The sequence below is a fragment of the Callionymus lyra genome, chromosome 1, assembly GCF_982586985.1.
Source record: "Callionymus lyra chromosome 1, fCalLyr1.hap1.1, whole genome shotgun sequence".
Taxonomy (NCBI): domain Eukaryota; kingdom Metazoa; phylum Chordata; class Actinopteri; order Syngnathiformes; family Callionymidae; genus Callionymus; species Callionymus lyra.
Window position 1 is genome coordinate 3,632,574 of NC_141818.1, and position 12,592 is coordinate 3,645,165.

Sequence of the window (12,592 nt, forward strand, 5' to 3'; positions counted from 1 at the left end):
CCTGACATTGTCTTGCTGCTGATTGGCGGAAGGTTGTCGCAAATAAGATCTAATTGGACAAACAAGATGTCTGTCGTTTGACAGAAGACAGCAGACAGCAGTAGAGAGTGAAAAACAAAGACACACGTTTGATTTTGATTTTTTATCTTTATTGATTTACATTTTATTTTTTGTCAGAAAAGTTAGTCATGGAAACTTAACGAAGGGCAATGATAATAATGTTGTGTTTTTATTCAAGGTATATTCTTCACACTGACGTCAAACGTTTAATAAAAATGATACAGTCATTTCACAGAGCAGGAAGTGTACCTTATATACACCGGTCTTACATCTCAATTATTTAAAACCACCCGAAAACCAAGTACTTATTATTTATTGTAATCAATAAATATAACAAACAGGCAGACAAAAGATCACTGCTTTTCAATATATCATAATGTATTTCGACCACTACTTGGTTAAAGTCAAATTACTCGAAAGGGAAGATTTATTTTTATTATGATTTTAATTGATTTATTTTATTCACCCTTAAAAGTGTAGAGACATTTGTTTTTCATTAAAATAATATTATTAAAAGACAGGTTTTTGTAAACATTTTTTTTTATTCAGATATTCATAATAAAATACTGGCATGAACATTACAGCCTCAATCACCAACATATTTATTGTGGTAAAACTGCATCATTATAGCTTTTACTTTCTTTTTCCGTGTTGAGAAAGTGTCCCAGGACCTCGACCATTAACAAACTGCAGAAAGAACAATGTGCTCTTAAAACATATACTATAGGAGAGTATAAAATACTATGAAAAACTCATCATGATTGTCTTAGCGTGACACTCATTGTTAGCAGAGAGAAGATGCGTCTTTGTGGTCGAGTCATCAGACGATGCAGGAAAGAGTGAGCATTGTGGTTTTTCTGGTCTACTTTGTTGTCATGGCATTGAGAGCATTTCCCCCTTCAGATGTGGAGCGTTGATGTTCTGACCCCATTAACAATCCCACACCAAGAGGAAGTCGTCCGCTCCAGCAGAGAACATCTTAGTTCCACCAGAGCCGAGGGCCAAACCAAGGACTCTTCCTGAATGACCTGTCAATAAACCACTTTTGAGATTTATTCAGTATTTTGTCAGTGTCAATATTTGCTTAGGTATACATGGACATTTGGATTAAAATCTTAGATATTGAACAGCAACATAGCAAAATTATAATAAGGATTCAAGTGAGGCCTGGGTGAGAGAACAATATTGGCTTCACCTGAAAGCTGAAACTTGAGGCTGAGTTCCAAAGACTCCCAGTCCCAGCGGATGATCTGATGATGTGGGAGGCCATGACCACTGATCAAGTCTTTCTTTTTCTCATCCCAGCACAGAGCACAGACCTGTAACAGCAGCACAGTCAGTTTCATTTGCACAAAATCTTCTCCAAACAAGAGACCTGCGAGTGGGTGTCGACGGACGTCACACAATTTCCGGAATTCGTGTCCCAAATTCGGATCTTTCCATCGCCCCAGCCACCTCCTGTCGCTATCACGTCCGTCATCCATGGACACCAACCCGTCGCCTGGAGCGGCACAACATCACAGAGAAGATTTAAGGAACAGGAGAATCCGAAGCGTGACAGAGAAGGTGGGAAAAGTGAAAGAAAATAAGCATACTCAATTCTTATTATGGTAGAAATACCCCTTAATCTTTTATTAATATAAATAGAGAATTTATTTTTATTTGTGTTATTTATGCTTATTTTTCAATAAAAATGATAATTTGGTGGTGTTCTGGGTTACCATTTGGATCCATGAGTCTTAAAAGATTTGTCAGAAAGAAAGCAATGGCTCTGGCTCCATTTTCCACGTTTTACTGTCTTTGAAGTGTGACAGTTAGGGTTAGGCTTAAGGTAAGGGTAATGGGAAGAGTAATAGTTCAGGTTAGGGTCAATGTTATGGTAAGGGATAGGGTAAGGGTTAGGGTTAGTGTTAGCGTTAGTGTTAGGGTTAGGGTTAGGGTTAGGGTTAGGGTTAGGGTTAGGGTTAGGGTTAGGGTTAGGGTTAGGGTTAGGGTTAGGGTTAGGGTCAGGGTCAGGGCTAGGGTTAGGGTTAGGGTAAGGGTAAGGGTAAGGGTTAGGGTAAGGGTTAGGGTTAGGGTTAGGGTTAGGGTTAGGGTTAGGGTTAGGGTTAGGGTTAGGGTTAGGGTTAGGGTTAGGATTAGGGTTAGGATTAGGGTAAGGGTTAGGGTTAGGGTTAGGATCAATGTTTTGGTAAGGGTAAGTGCTAGGGTTAGGGTTCGAACTAGGGTAAGGGTTAGGGTTAGGGTTAGGGTTAGGGTTAGGGTTAGGGTTAGGGTTAGGGTTAGGGTTAGGGTTAGGGTTAGGGTTAGGGTTAGGGTTAGGGTTAGGGTTAGGGTCAATGTTATGGTAAGTGCTAGGGTTAGGGTTAGGGTTAGAGTCAGAACCTGCTGTTTAATTGACCTCTTCTAAATTTGACATTATTATATTTCAAATGCTAAAATGCATGCAATTCAATTATGGAAGTCAAACAAAATTAGGACAAGAGTTTTGGAAAACCTGCAGCTGATGAAGATTCTGTGCGACTCTAACCTTAACAGCAGTCGGCTGCTTCATTGTTACGAGCGGTTGATGGGATTTCGCGAGCATCGTAACATCATCACTCCAGATGAGCAGTTGACCATCCGTGGAGCCGCTAGCGAGTCTGTGTCCAGAGGGAGACCACTTCAAACTACACAGATTCTGCACGAGAGTGTGGGAGACGAGAGGCACCGGAGCCCGAGGGTCGTGATGATAGACTTGCCCGAGCATGGAGCCACTGTAAAAAGAGAACCTGTATTATAATCTTTTTTAAAAAGTCAACATAGATTAACGTCCATGGTCATAATAAGATAAGGAACAGAGATGATGGATGTCGACAATAAGGTATATATTTTAGTGAGTATTGTTTTGATTGTTTAAGCGCTTTGTGACCCTGGTCTGGAAAAGCGCTATATAAAGACAGATTACTTACTTACTTAATAAAACTGACCTTGAAGGAAATTAATTTGTTTGGTGAAGAAGGAAAAACACAGAGATAATTACGATAAAAGACTGAAATGAGAAAAATACGATTTCTTTTAGGTAGAGTATTAGGTAATTATACGTTTACCTATTAGGTTAGGTAGAACTTTATTGATTATTTAAATATAAATTAATTACACTATTCATACTATATCTATATCTATATAATTATTATTATTATTATATCTATATCTTTATTTACACTATATCACTATTCACACTGCTAAAAATTGTTGGCCCCCTGTGTTATTTAGTTTGACACCCCAGTGGTACGTCATACATATTTCTGTTAAAATTAAGGAAATAGATTAAGTGACACAACAAAAGTGTGTATGACTGGAAAAGTGTATTTGTATATATTTGACAGATATACTTTAAACCAATGTAAAGGTCAAGGAAGATTGACAAAAACAATCAACAACTCATTAACCATAGGTGAGAATGATTTAAGATTATAATATAAATAACAAATTCTCATGTTGAGGCTTCTAGGTCTTTTTGGACGAAGATGAAGACGAAGACAACTGAGCTCCAGTCGCTGCATTAAAATGAACAAACATTTTTGTCTATAAATCTAAAAAGCAACACATTACTCTGCAAATAATCCCAACCCTTGGTCGAAATTATTGGTAAAAAAAACCTTTTTATCTTTATTGGTCATTACTTCCACAAAATGCTTTGCCAAGTGTAGTAAAAATAAACCTGAAAATTCTCTGAAATATGTTTCACAGTTTATCGTAAATGTGTTGCGTTTGTTGTTAACAAGAGATTTCTTCTTCTTCATGCCCTAAAAAAGTTTAAAATTCTCGTTACTCAACCTGCTAAGAAGCTGCTGCTTCCATGAAACGGATCTCACTGCAGAAAGGTGTGAAGCAAGAAACCTCACGTTCGTCTTCTGTTCAACGTCCCACAACTGAGGAGCCAACGAGACAGAAGCAGGTGCCCTCAACCTTAATCTTTGAGCCAGATTCATCTTCACACTTCCTGTTATTATGAGAGCTTACGTATCTACCTGAATGTCTCCTTGTCGTGTGCCTACACACAACGTTCGACCGTCCTCGCTCCAGGCCAGAGAGGAGACGGAGCGGCAGAACCACGGTTTTTGTCCTGGGCTCGGTTCAAGATGTCCCACTAAAGACTGGGTTTCTGTGTTCCAGAGGTAAACTGAGCAACCCAGAGCGAGGGCGGCGATACCGTCGCAGTTGATGTCCAGAAGATCACAATCTGAAAGAGAATGATATATGATATACCTTGTTATACGATTTAATTGTTCCAACCATGGTTCTGAAGAAATAGATGATGTTTAGCGCATCAATTTTTTCAAAAAAAGTAAAATAAGTCTATATTTTAATTTTGTTTGTAAGCTCCTGGTCTCTCAGCTTCAGCTTCAAGCTTATCCGCATTTTGACACATTAGAAGTGTCAGTTTGCAAGATTTACGCTGATGACCAGGAGGCGCTCGCTAAAAACAGGCTTAAAATAAAGACTTGTTCAACTGTCGTTTTTTCAAGATGGACGTTCCATACGAGCAGTATGGAGGTATATGGATGTTTTTAAGTGTATTTTTGGACTAAGATGAAGACGAAGACAACTGAGCTCCAGTCGCTACATTAAAATGAACAAACATTTTTGCCTATTAATCTAAAAGGGAACAAATTTCTCTGAAAATAAACACTTATTGAGTAGAAAATATGTGAACTCCTTCAAAAAATGTTAAAACAATGTATTACATGACATTTTATTGTGTTTTTAATAGAACGTTTGATATGTATATATAATAGTTTTCACTTTGTCGTACAGGCTGAAATTTACAAAATGAATCTTGAATCTGAATCTGAATCTTACAGTAGTCATTCATCAGCGACGGTGCCGCTAACTTCTGAACGGGTTTTCCATGTGGACTCACCAGAAGGTCACGCACAAGACTGAACGGCTGCAGGTTGATATTGCCTCCCTGTGTACCTGTGGAAAAATATCACAGAGAGAAAAGCGTCATAATAAGGTCCTAATACTTTTTAAACATATGCAAACATCTGTTGCTCCTTTTTCTTTTTCCTTCTCTGAGACACATCTTGAAGTCAATTCAAGGTTGTTTAAGTAAGTAAGTAAGTAATTGTGTGAATGCTGGGAAGCATTCAAACAATTGAGATCCTTGTTTCTTCTGACCTAAACTTTGTGCCGCTTCTCTTGCCACAAATTTAATCCAATTTGATCCATTCAAACTTTTATCAATTCAGCTCGTTTACGAAATGCCGGCTATGTTCTAGCTTTCTTTTATCTCTTCCACTCTTTCTTTTATTCCTCTTCTTCTACCCCATTCATTTCAATGGGGAAAATCTTCAACTCATGTCCAACCCCTTCCAGTTTGACCTACTATTATACTTTTACGACAAATTCTACTACTACTTCTACTACTAATACTACTTATACTTTTACTACTAATTCTACTACTACTTTTACTTTACTTCTACCTTTTACTAATAATTCCACTTCTTCTACTTTAACTATTAATTCCACTCACACTTCCACGACTACTTCTACTAATAATACTACTACTAGTTCTACTACTAATACTACTACTACTTCTACTACTAATACTACTACTACTTCTACTACTAATACTACTACTGCACAGCTACAGCTACGGCCAGCATTCACACTGCATTTTCTTCTGGAAATGCAATCTTTCTAGTTTCTATTAGCGCTTTTCCAGACCAGGGTCACAAAGCGCTTAAACAATCAAAACAATACTCAATAAAATATATACTTTAATCTGGGCCGAACCACAATGTTAATCTTTGGGCCAGGGCCACGAAGCGCTTTGTGACTGATTCATCTTTATACATCCTCTCATTTACAACATAAACAATAATGTCGATTCTTACACCTTTTCAGCATTGATCAGAAACCCACATTTTGACATTACCGTATATTTGCTGTCCGTTCCTCTGTTCTGCAGAAACAAATGTCAACAGCGATCCCTGCGAATGATAATCCACTTTGAGTTCTACAAGATTATTTGCACAAATAAAAGCTACTAAAATGCATATTGCAACCATGATGCATCTTGAGTAGGTACTGGTCAAAAAGTGTCAAAAGGTGTAACAATGGCGGTGACATAATTTGTTGTTCTTCACTCAAGTTTAATTAATAAATTGAATATATTGCTTTTAATCTTGGTTGAAAATTATTTGCCACAAAGCGGAGGAAGAAGATCCCCATGAAATCTTAATTTATATATATATATATACGGTATATATATATATAAGACTTCTTGCATATATATATATATATATATATATAAATTAAGATTTCATGGGGATCTTCTTCCTCCGCTTTGTGGCAAATAATTTTCAACCAAGATTAAAATATATATATATATATATATATAACAAAATAAGAAAAGTAGATTTCCAGTAAACAGATTATATCGTTTATTATAAGGGGGCGGAGCAGGATCCCCATGCAAATTAAAACACATCCAATTGTGATGGAATTCAAGCAATAATTATTACATTAGAGATGATTTTCTTAATTTTCACTACCGTCTGTGATTGTATTATCAATCATCTATGGAAGTAAATGTGTTCCATCAGACTCTGAATTTTTACAGCATCAAAATCAGCCTTTTTTTTAGACTATAATTAACACTACACTTATTTATGTGCTGTTCTTCAAACGTGATGGTTTGTCAAATTGAAAGTCTGATAATGATGTTGCAAAAATGCAGTGTTAGAAATTCTAATTCAAAGTGTGATGGTACATATTCAGTTCCATACTTATTGCGCAGATGTTAACACTGAATTATTTAAACCTCATTTCTTAGACAAATGTTTTTTTAACATTTATTTTTCTTTACATTTAATTTATTTACAACAACTATTGTTTTATATTTAACATTTAAATTGACATTCGTTACGTTGAATTGAATTTACGCTTATTATTTTTCAACAGTGAATTCATTTATGCATTAGAAATAGCTTTTTAATAACGCTTGAATATTTCAGTGTAAAATTAAATTTGTTAAAAAAAAATTAAATGTTTGATTTTGATTATGTGAAAATCCAGCGTGAGTAATTCATATATAAAGTCTGATTGCACACGTTTACTTCCATAATAATCCACCTGAACTAACTTCCTACTTCCCTCCCCCTCTCTCTAGAGAGTATTTTCTTTTCTAATTTAGTTCATACCTTGTCAACAACGGGCATGCAGCTAGTTTGTGGAATATATAACATTTAAAAGTCAGAATTATAAACAATATTCTTGCATACTTATGGGGGAGAGCAAAGCAGGAAATGGCTTCTCAAGAATGTAGATCTAAAGCAGCGGATGTTTCCTTCCTTTTTAAAGTTTTCTTTTCTGTCCTTTGTGCAACACAAACAACCAACAAGATTAAGAAGACAAACCTGAACCCTGGAAGCTTCTTGAGCCAGGAATGTGGCACCAGCGGTCCGAGAACCATATTTGGACCCTCTCTCAAGTGCTGAAAACAGAACAAACGTTTTTTTTAAATCATGTAAAATACTCCTTGGCAGAGTTATGCACTGTCCTGGTGCTATTATAGTTAGTTTTGAAACTAGTTATTCTATTATTACCTTATAATAAAGGATGGTTTTTACTTCATACATAGAGTTGTAAGTGGTTATGCAAAACACATGCACACACACACACACACACACACACACACTGATCTGATCCAGCCTTACACCCCAGCTCGGGCTCTGAGGTCTGTGGATCAGAATCTACTTATGGTTCCTCGCACACGGTTCAGGACCAGAGGAGAGAAATCTTTTCAGGCTGTTGCTCCTAAGCTTTGGAACGATCTTCTCTCTCTTTGCGCTTGATGGATCTACTGACTCCTTTAAGAAACATCTTAAGACGTTTCTATTTGTTCAGGCTTTTCCTTGAATTTCTCGAACTCCTGTGTTGTTCTCAGTATTATCTTGATCTTTAAAGTATGTACTTTTTTGAGTATTGTTTTGATTGTTTAAGCGCTTTGTGACCCTGGTCTGGAAAAGCGCTATATAAATAAATATTACTTACTTACTTACTTACACACACACCCGTGTGTCTGTCACCTCTGTATATGCTCTATGATTCTGAGAATTCTTGTGTGTATGCTGCCAGCCTGTTCTTGTTGCCTTGTCTATAAACCACTTCCTTCACGAGTGAACTATAAATGGAAGCTTTAGTCAGGGGGGGCTTTAAGGTGCGGTCGGCATCATCACCATGAAGACCATGATCCTCGCAGCTCTTCCTTTTTATGTGCTCATCTTGAATGCCAAGTAAATTGAGAACCGTTTTTACAAATTTTTATAGAGTTCTGTTGTCATCGGCGGGATGGAGGTCAAGCCACACTCTTTTCCCTTCATGGCATACGTGACGACCAAAGAAGAAAAATCTTTCTGTGGCGGAATTCTGATCAACGAAAAGTGGGTTCTGACCGCTGCCCACTGCAATGAGTAAGATCATGTATACACAAGAATAAGAAGCCGATGTCATCAATTTCAAAACCATTTTGTTTATAGAGTCAAGACTGTTTTTATCATGAAAACATTGATATATATTTCATTCATTCTTTTCATCAGTTTACATATCTCTAGGGTTTACAAGCAATTTTACACCATTTTCTACAGTAATATTACATCAAAAGAGGCCTTTCTGACTCCGTTTCAAACTTAAACAAAATATTAACTTCTATTTGAATCAATCTTTTTTGTTATTGTTGTTGTTAATGTTGCTATAACTGTCTTATTTAATGTCGTTGTGTTACTTTCTATTACCATTAATTATAAATTGCCGGATATTTTTTCTCTTAGCTTGAAATCAAATTCATATTTGGTCAAATATAGATCTTTATATGAATTATCCCGGGTTCAAATTTATTACTATAGTGTATTAACAGCTCTGTATTTAAGTCTGGATGAGAGTAATTGTTTTCCGGGAAAAAAAATAAAACAAGTCTATAGCTAGTTTGTAGCAGAAGTTAAAAGAATAACAACCCCTACCGTTGTAGACAGTGTAAAATGAAAATAATCCCAACCCTTAGTCGACATGCGGGTAAACAAGTACATTTTTAATTCTATCACTTTAAGGATCTTAGAAGTAAGATAATTAACGCCTTGCGAAATTTACTTATAAGATATAAGAGCGAACTAACAGCTCTATGCTTCAGAGAGGAGTCGGACAGACGGACTTTAAACCGGATCTGATTCATATTCTTAAGTAAGTGACAACGTTGAGTCAGATTCCTAACCTCACATTTGCTCTTGTGTCCGTAAACGACGAGTAAAGAAAGTGATTCTGGGGCTTCATTCGCTCAAGAACGCCGTCAAAGAAAAGACTCTCAGGCAGAAGAGGAAAGTGAAGCGCCGGGTGATCCATCCCTGCTACAACAAGGATTTAATTATCAACGACCTCATGTTGCTGGAAGTGAGTTTTCCTTTCCTCTCATCCATTTGGCTTCAATTAAAGAGTGTGTTGTTCTGGCGTCCTCCAGCTGAACCAACCCGTGGTAGAGACAGATTCAGTCAAATGGCTTTCTGTAGAACACTTTGAATACCCCGAAGAAGGCACAGTCTGTAAGACAGCTGGATGGGGACAAACTGCCTACAAAGACGGGGTCACATCTGACGCTCTACTCTCCAGCAAAGTGACTGTGAGGGACAGATCCGAGTGCGAGGACAAAGGCAAATTTCAATTTATCACAGGAGGCATGATTTGTGCAGGTTCTTTCGAAGAGAAGCAGAGTGGCCCGTGGATGGTGAGTTAGGGCTAAACTGGACAGCCTTATTAAGAAGGCCGGTTACGTTCTAGGGCGCCCCCTGGATCCTGTGGAGGAAGTGACTGGAAGGAGGATACGGAGCAAGCTGGCCTCCATGAGGAGGAACTTGTCTCACCCTCTCCAGCACACACTGAGGGCACTGAGGAGCTCCATCAGTGATAGGATGCTCCATCCCAGGTGTGTGAGGGAGAGGTACCGCAGGTCCTTCCTCCCTGCTGCCATCAGACTCCACAATAACAACACAGCCAGATAATTATCTAACTGCACCTTCTTGTTATTTTTGTAAATATGATTAAAAGTGTATATAATATAGTACAGATTTATTTTCTATTCTATTTAGATTTTTTCTTTTCTTTTTAATATTTTATTTCTGGGTGTTTTATTTTTCTTCTGGTATACTGCTCTTGCTGTTTGTTAAAAAGAATTTCCCCTCGCGGGACAATAAAGGGATTCTGATTCTGATTCTGATTAAGTCATCATCAATAATCACTTGTAGCAATGCCTGTGTTCGCATCCCAACCGTCTGTTCGCATACAGGGCGACTCTGGAGGTCCACTCTTGTGTAAAGACAAGCTCGTTGGTGTCACCTCAACTGGGGAACCAGAAATGCCAAGCGTGTTTGCCTACCTCTCAAAAGAGCGAGTGGAATGGATCCAAAAGACTACAAAGGATTGAAAATAAAGCATATTTTTCTTGAACCTTGAAGTTAATAAAGCAGTAAAAAATGTATTTTTTGCTCTCATGATGTTTTCATTTAGATATTCTTTATCCACCGTTGTACCCTTAAATCCTTAAACACAGCCTTAACCCTTGTGTTATTTCTGTTTTTTTTTTAAACAAATGCATATGCAGTACGTGGCAATAGAGCAATATATTTTCAGTTACACTGTTCTGACACTGAGGGGAGCCAGAAACTATATTTTCAATGTATACAAAAACCAGAATCAGAAATTTCAGAGAATCTTGAACGTGACATCACAGAACAAAAAAAGAAATAATATGAATAAAATAAAAGGATATTAATAAAAAATACAATACGTAAAAATGAAATAAGTCACATAAAATGCCATAGAAATTTTGAATAATTCATACAAGTAAGTAACATGCATTGCGTTTAAATGAATGGAACCTTGATGTTTTGAGTTCTCTATAGATCTCTTACCTTATTATTAAAAATAAAAATATATATTGTAATCTCTTTCAGAGTTTCAAAACCACATGGGTCCACTGATTCTGCAGTACAATTTTTATGAAAATAAATAAAAGCTGCCCCTATTGTAAGTAAGTAAGTTAGTAAGTAAGTACAGTAAAGGTTATTTCTAAAGAAGCTTTCTAGACCACGGTCACAAAGCGCTTTAACAATCAAAAACCAATACACAGTTAAAACTATATACTATAAAAGGCCAAGACAAACCTATAATAAGACATTTATTTTGATTAATTTAACCCTTTGGACACTCATTGTGTCTCTTCCTGTGTGATTGAATTCTAAATCTAGATGTTAGGAAAGAAATAGACATTAAAGACCAGATCCTGTTTGCGCAGCAATGTGGAAAAAGTCCATCATACTGAAGAAGTGTACCTGTGAAACCATCCAGTTTCCTCTGAGCTGGATCTAAAAGCCCTGAAGAGGAATCCAGGTCCAGTCTCTGGCGGACGTCATCCAACTCAAAACTGAGATCACAGCGCCCCACAGCGGTCAACGGTGTACTAGCAACAGGACGTACACCGAGGCTCCTCTGGTTGATCCAGCTTCTGAATCTCTTGTAAGGCGAATGGTGGTCATCAGTATTCCCCTAAAAGCATATAAATAAGATTATTAAAGGAGGAAAAATCATTTGTTTTTGTTGTAAATTCCCTGAAACCAGGTAAAACATGGGCTCATATTTGTCTTACAAATATTCGTGAATGTACAGGTGATTTACAAATGGTCAGTGTTTTCTTTATACGTGTTTAAATATCCATAAATGCAACTTTAATATTTGTAACTTAAGTTTTGTCCTTTTTTAAATAAATGTGTAGCAACATCATGTACCGTTTTATTGATGTGTGCTTATGATTCGGGATATTCTTTTTACATATTTACAAATAAAAGTTTATTTTTAAAGACCAAAATACAAGTCACAAATATTAAATTTACATTTGTGGATATTAAAAGACATGTGCAACAACAACCATTGGTTATTTGTAGATCAACCTCTGTGAATTTACAAATAAGTATTAGACAAACCCACAGTACAATGGCAGAAAAAAATAAAAAATAATATTCAGGTTAAAATGGAATATAATAATTATATATTTGTTTGCAATTTTAATAAAATGGCTCAAAATTAATCCGTGCATTTTTTATCTTTTTTCTTCTAACTTTACTTTCTGTAAAGGGCAACATGACGATTTAAATGTTTATAAAAACTTTTTATAGTACTCATTAGTAGGTATGTTTTTCTGGAGATTCAATTAAAATGTTAACCATAACCATGCCCACTCGGCTGTGATTCCTCAATGATCGAGGTTGGTCACCACGCGTTATCAATCCCAGAAGTAAGTAAGTAGGTAAGTCATTTTTATTTATATAGCGCTTTTCCCGACCAGGGTCACAAAGCGCTTAAACAATATAAACAATATTCAATAAAGTATATACTTTAAAGGTCAAGATAAAACTAATAACACAACAGGAGTTCCAGAAAATCAAGGAAAAGCCTGAACAAATAAAAACATCTCAAGATAAAAGTTAAGATAAAGTCT

The 12,592-nt window shown here is 36.5% G+C and overlaps 1 protein-coding gene across 1 annotated transcript; it reads right to left on the reverse strand.

Moving 5' to 3' along the window:
* Nucleotides 1-990: 990 nt before the first annotated feature.
* Nucleotides 991-12,326, reverse strand: LOC148087481 (cell division cycle protein 20 homolog B-like). Its single transcript, XM_087786321.1, has 12 exons — nucleotides 12,318-12,326; nucleotides 11,430-11,643; nucleotides 10,338-10,439; nucleotides 7,470-7,546; nucleotides 5,987-6,041; nucleotides 4,906-5,022; nucleotides 4,074-4,285; nucleotides 3,880-3,974; nucleotides 2,591-2,816; nucleotides 1,436-1,561; nucleotides 1,256-1,379; nucleotides 991-1,088 (listed from the first exon to the last, which is right to left on the reverse strand). Exons 1-12 carry the CDS (start codon nucleotides 12,324-12,326, stop codon nucleotides 991-993), a joined length of 1,455 nt encoding a protein of 484 aa, XP_087642447.1.
* Nucleotides 12,327-12,592: the final 266 nt, after the last annotated feature.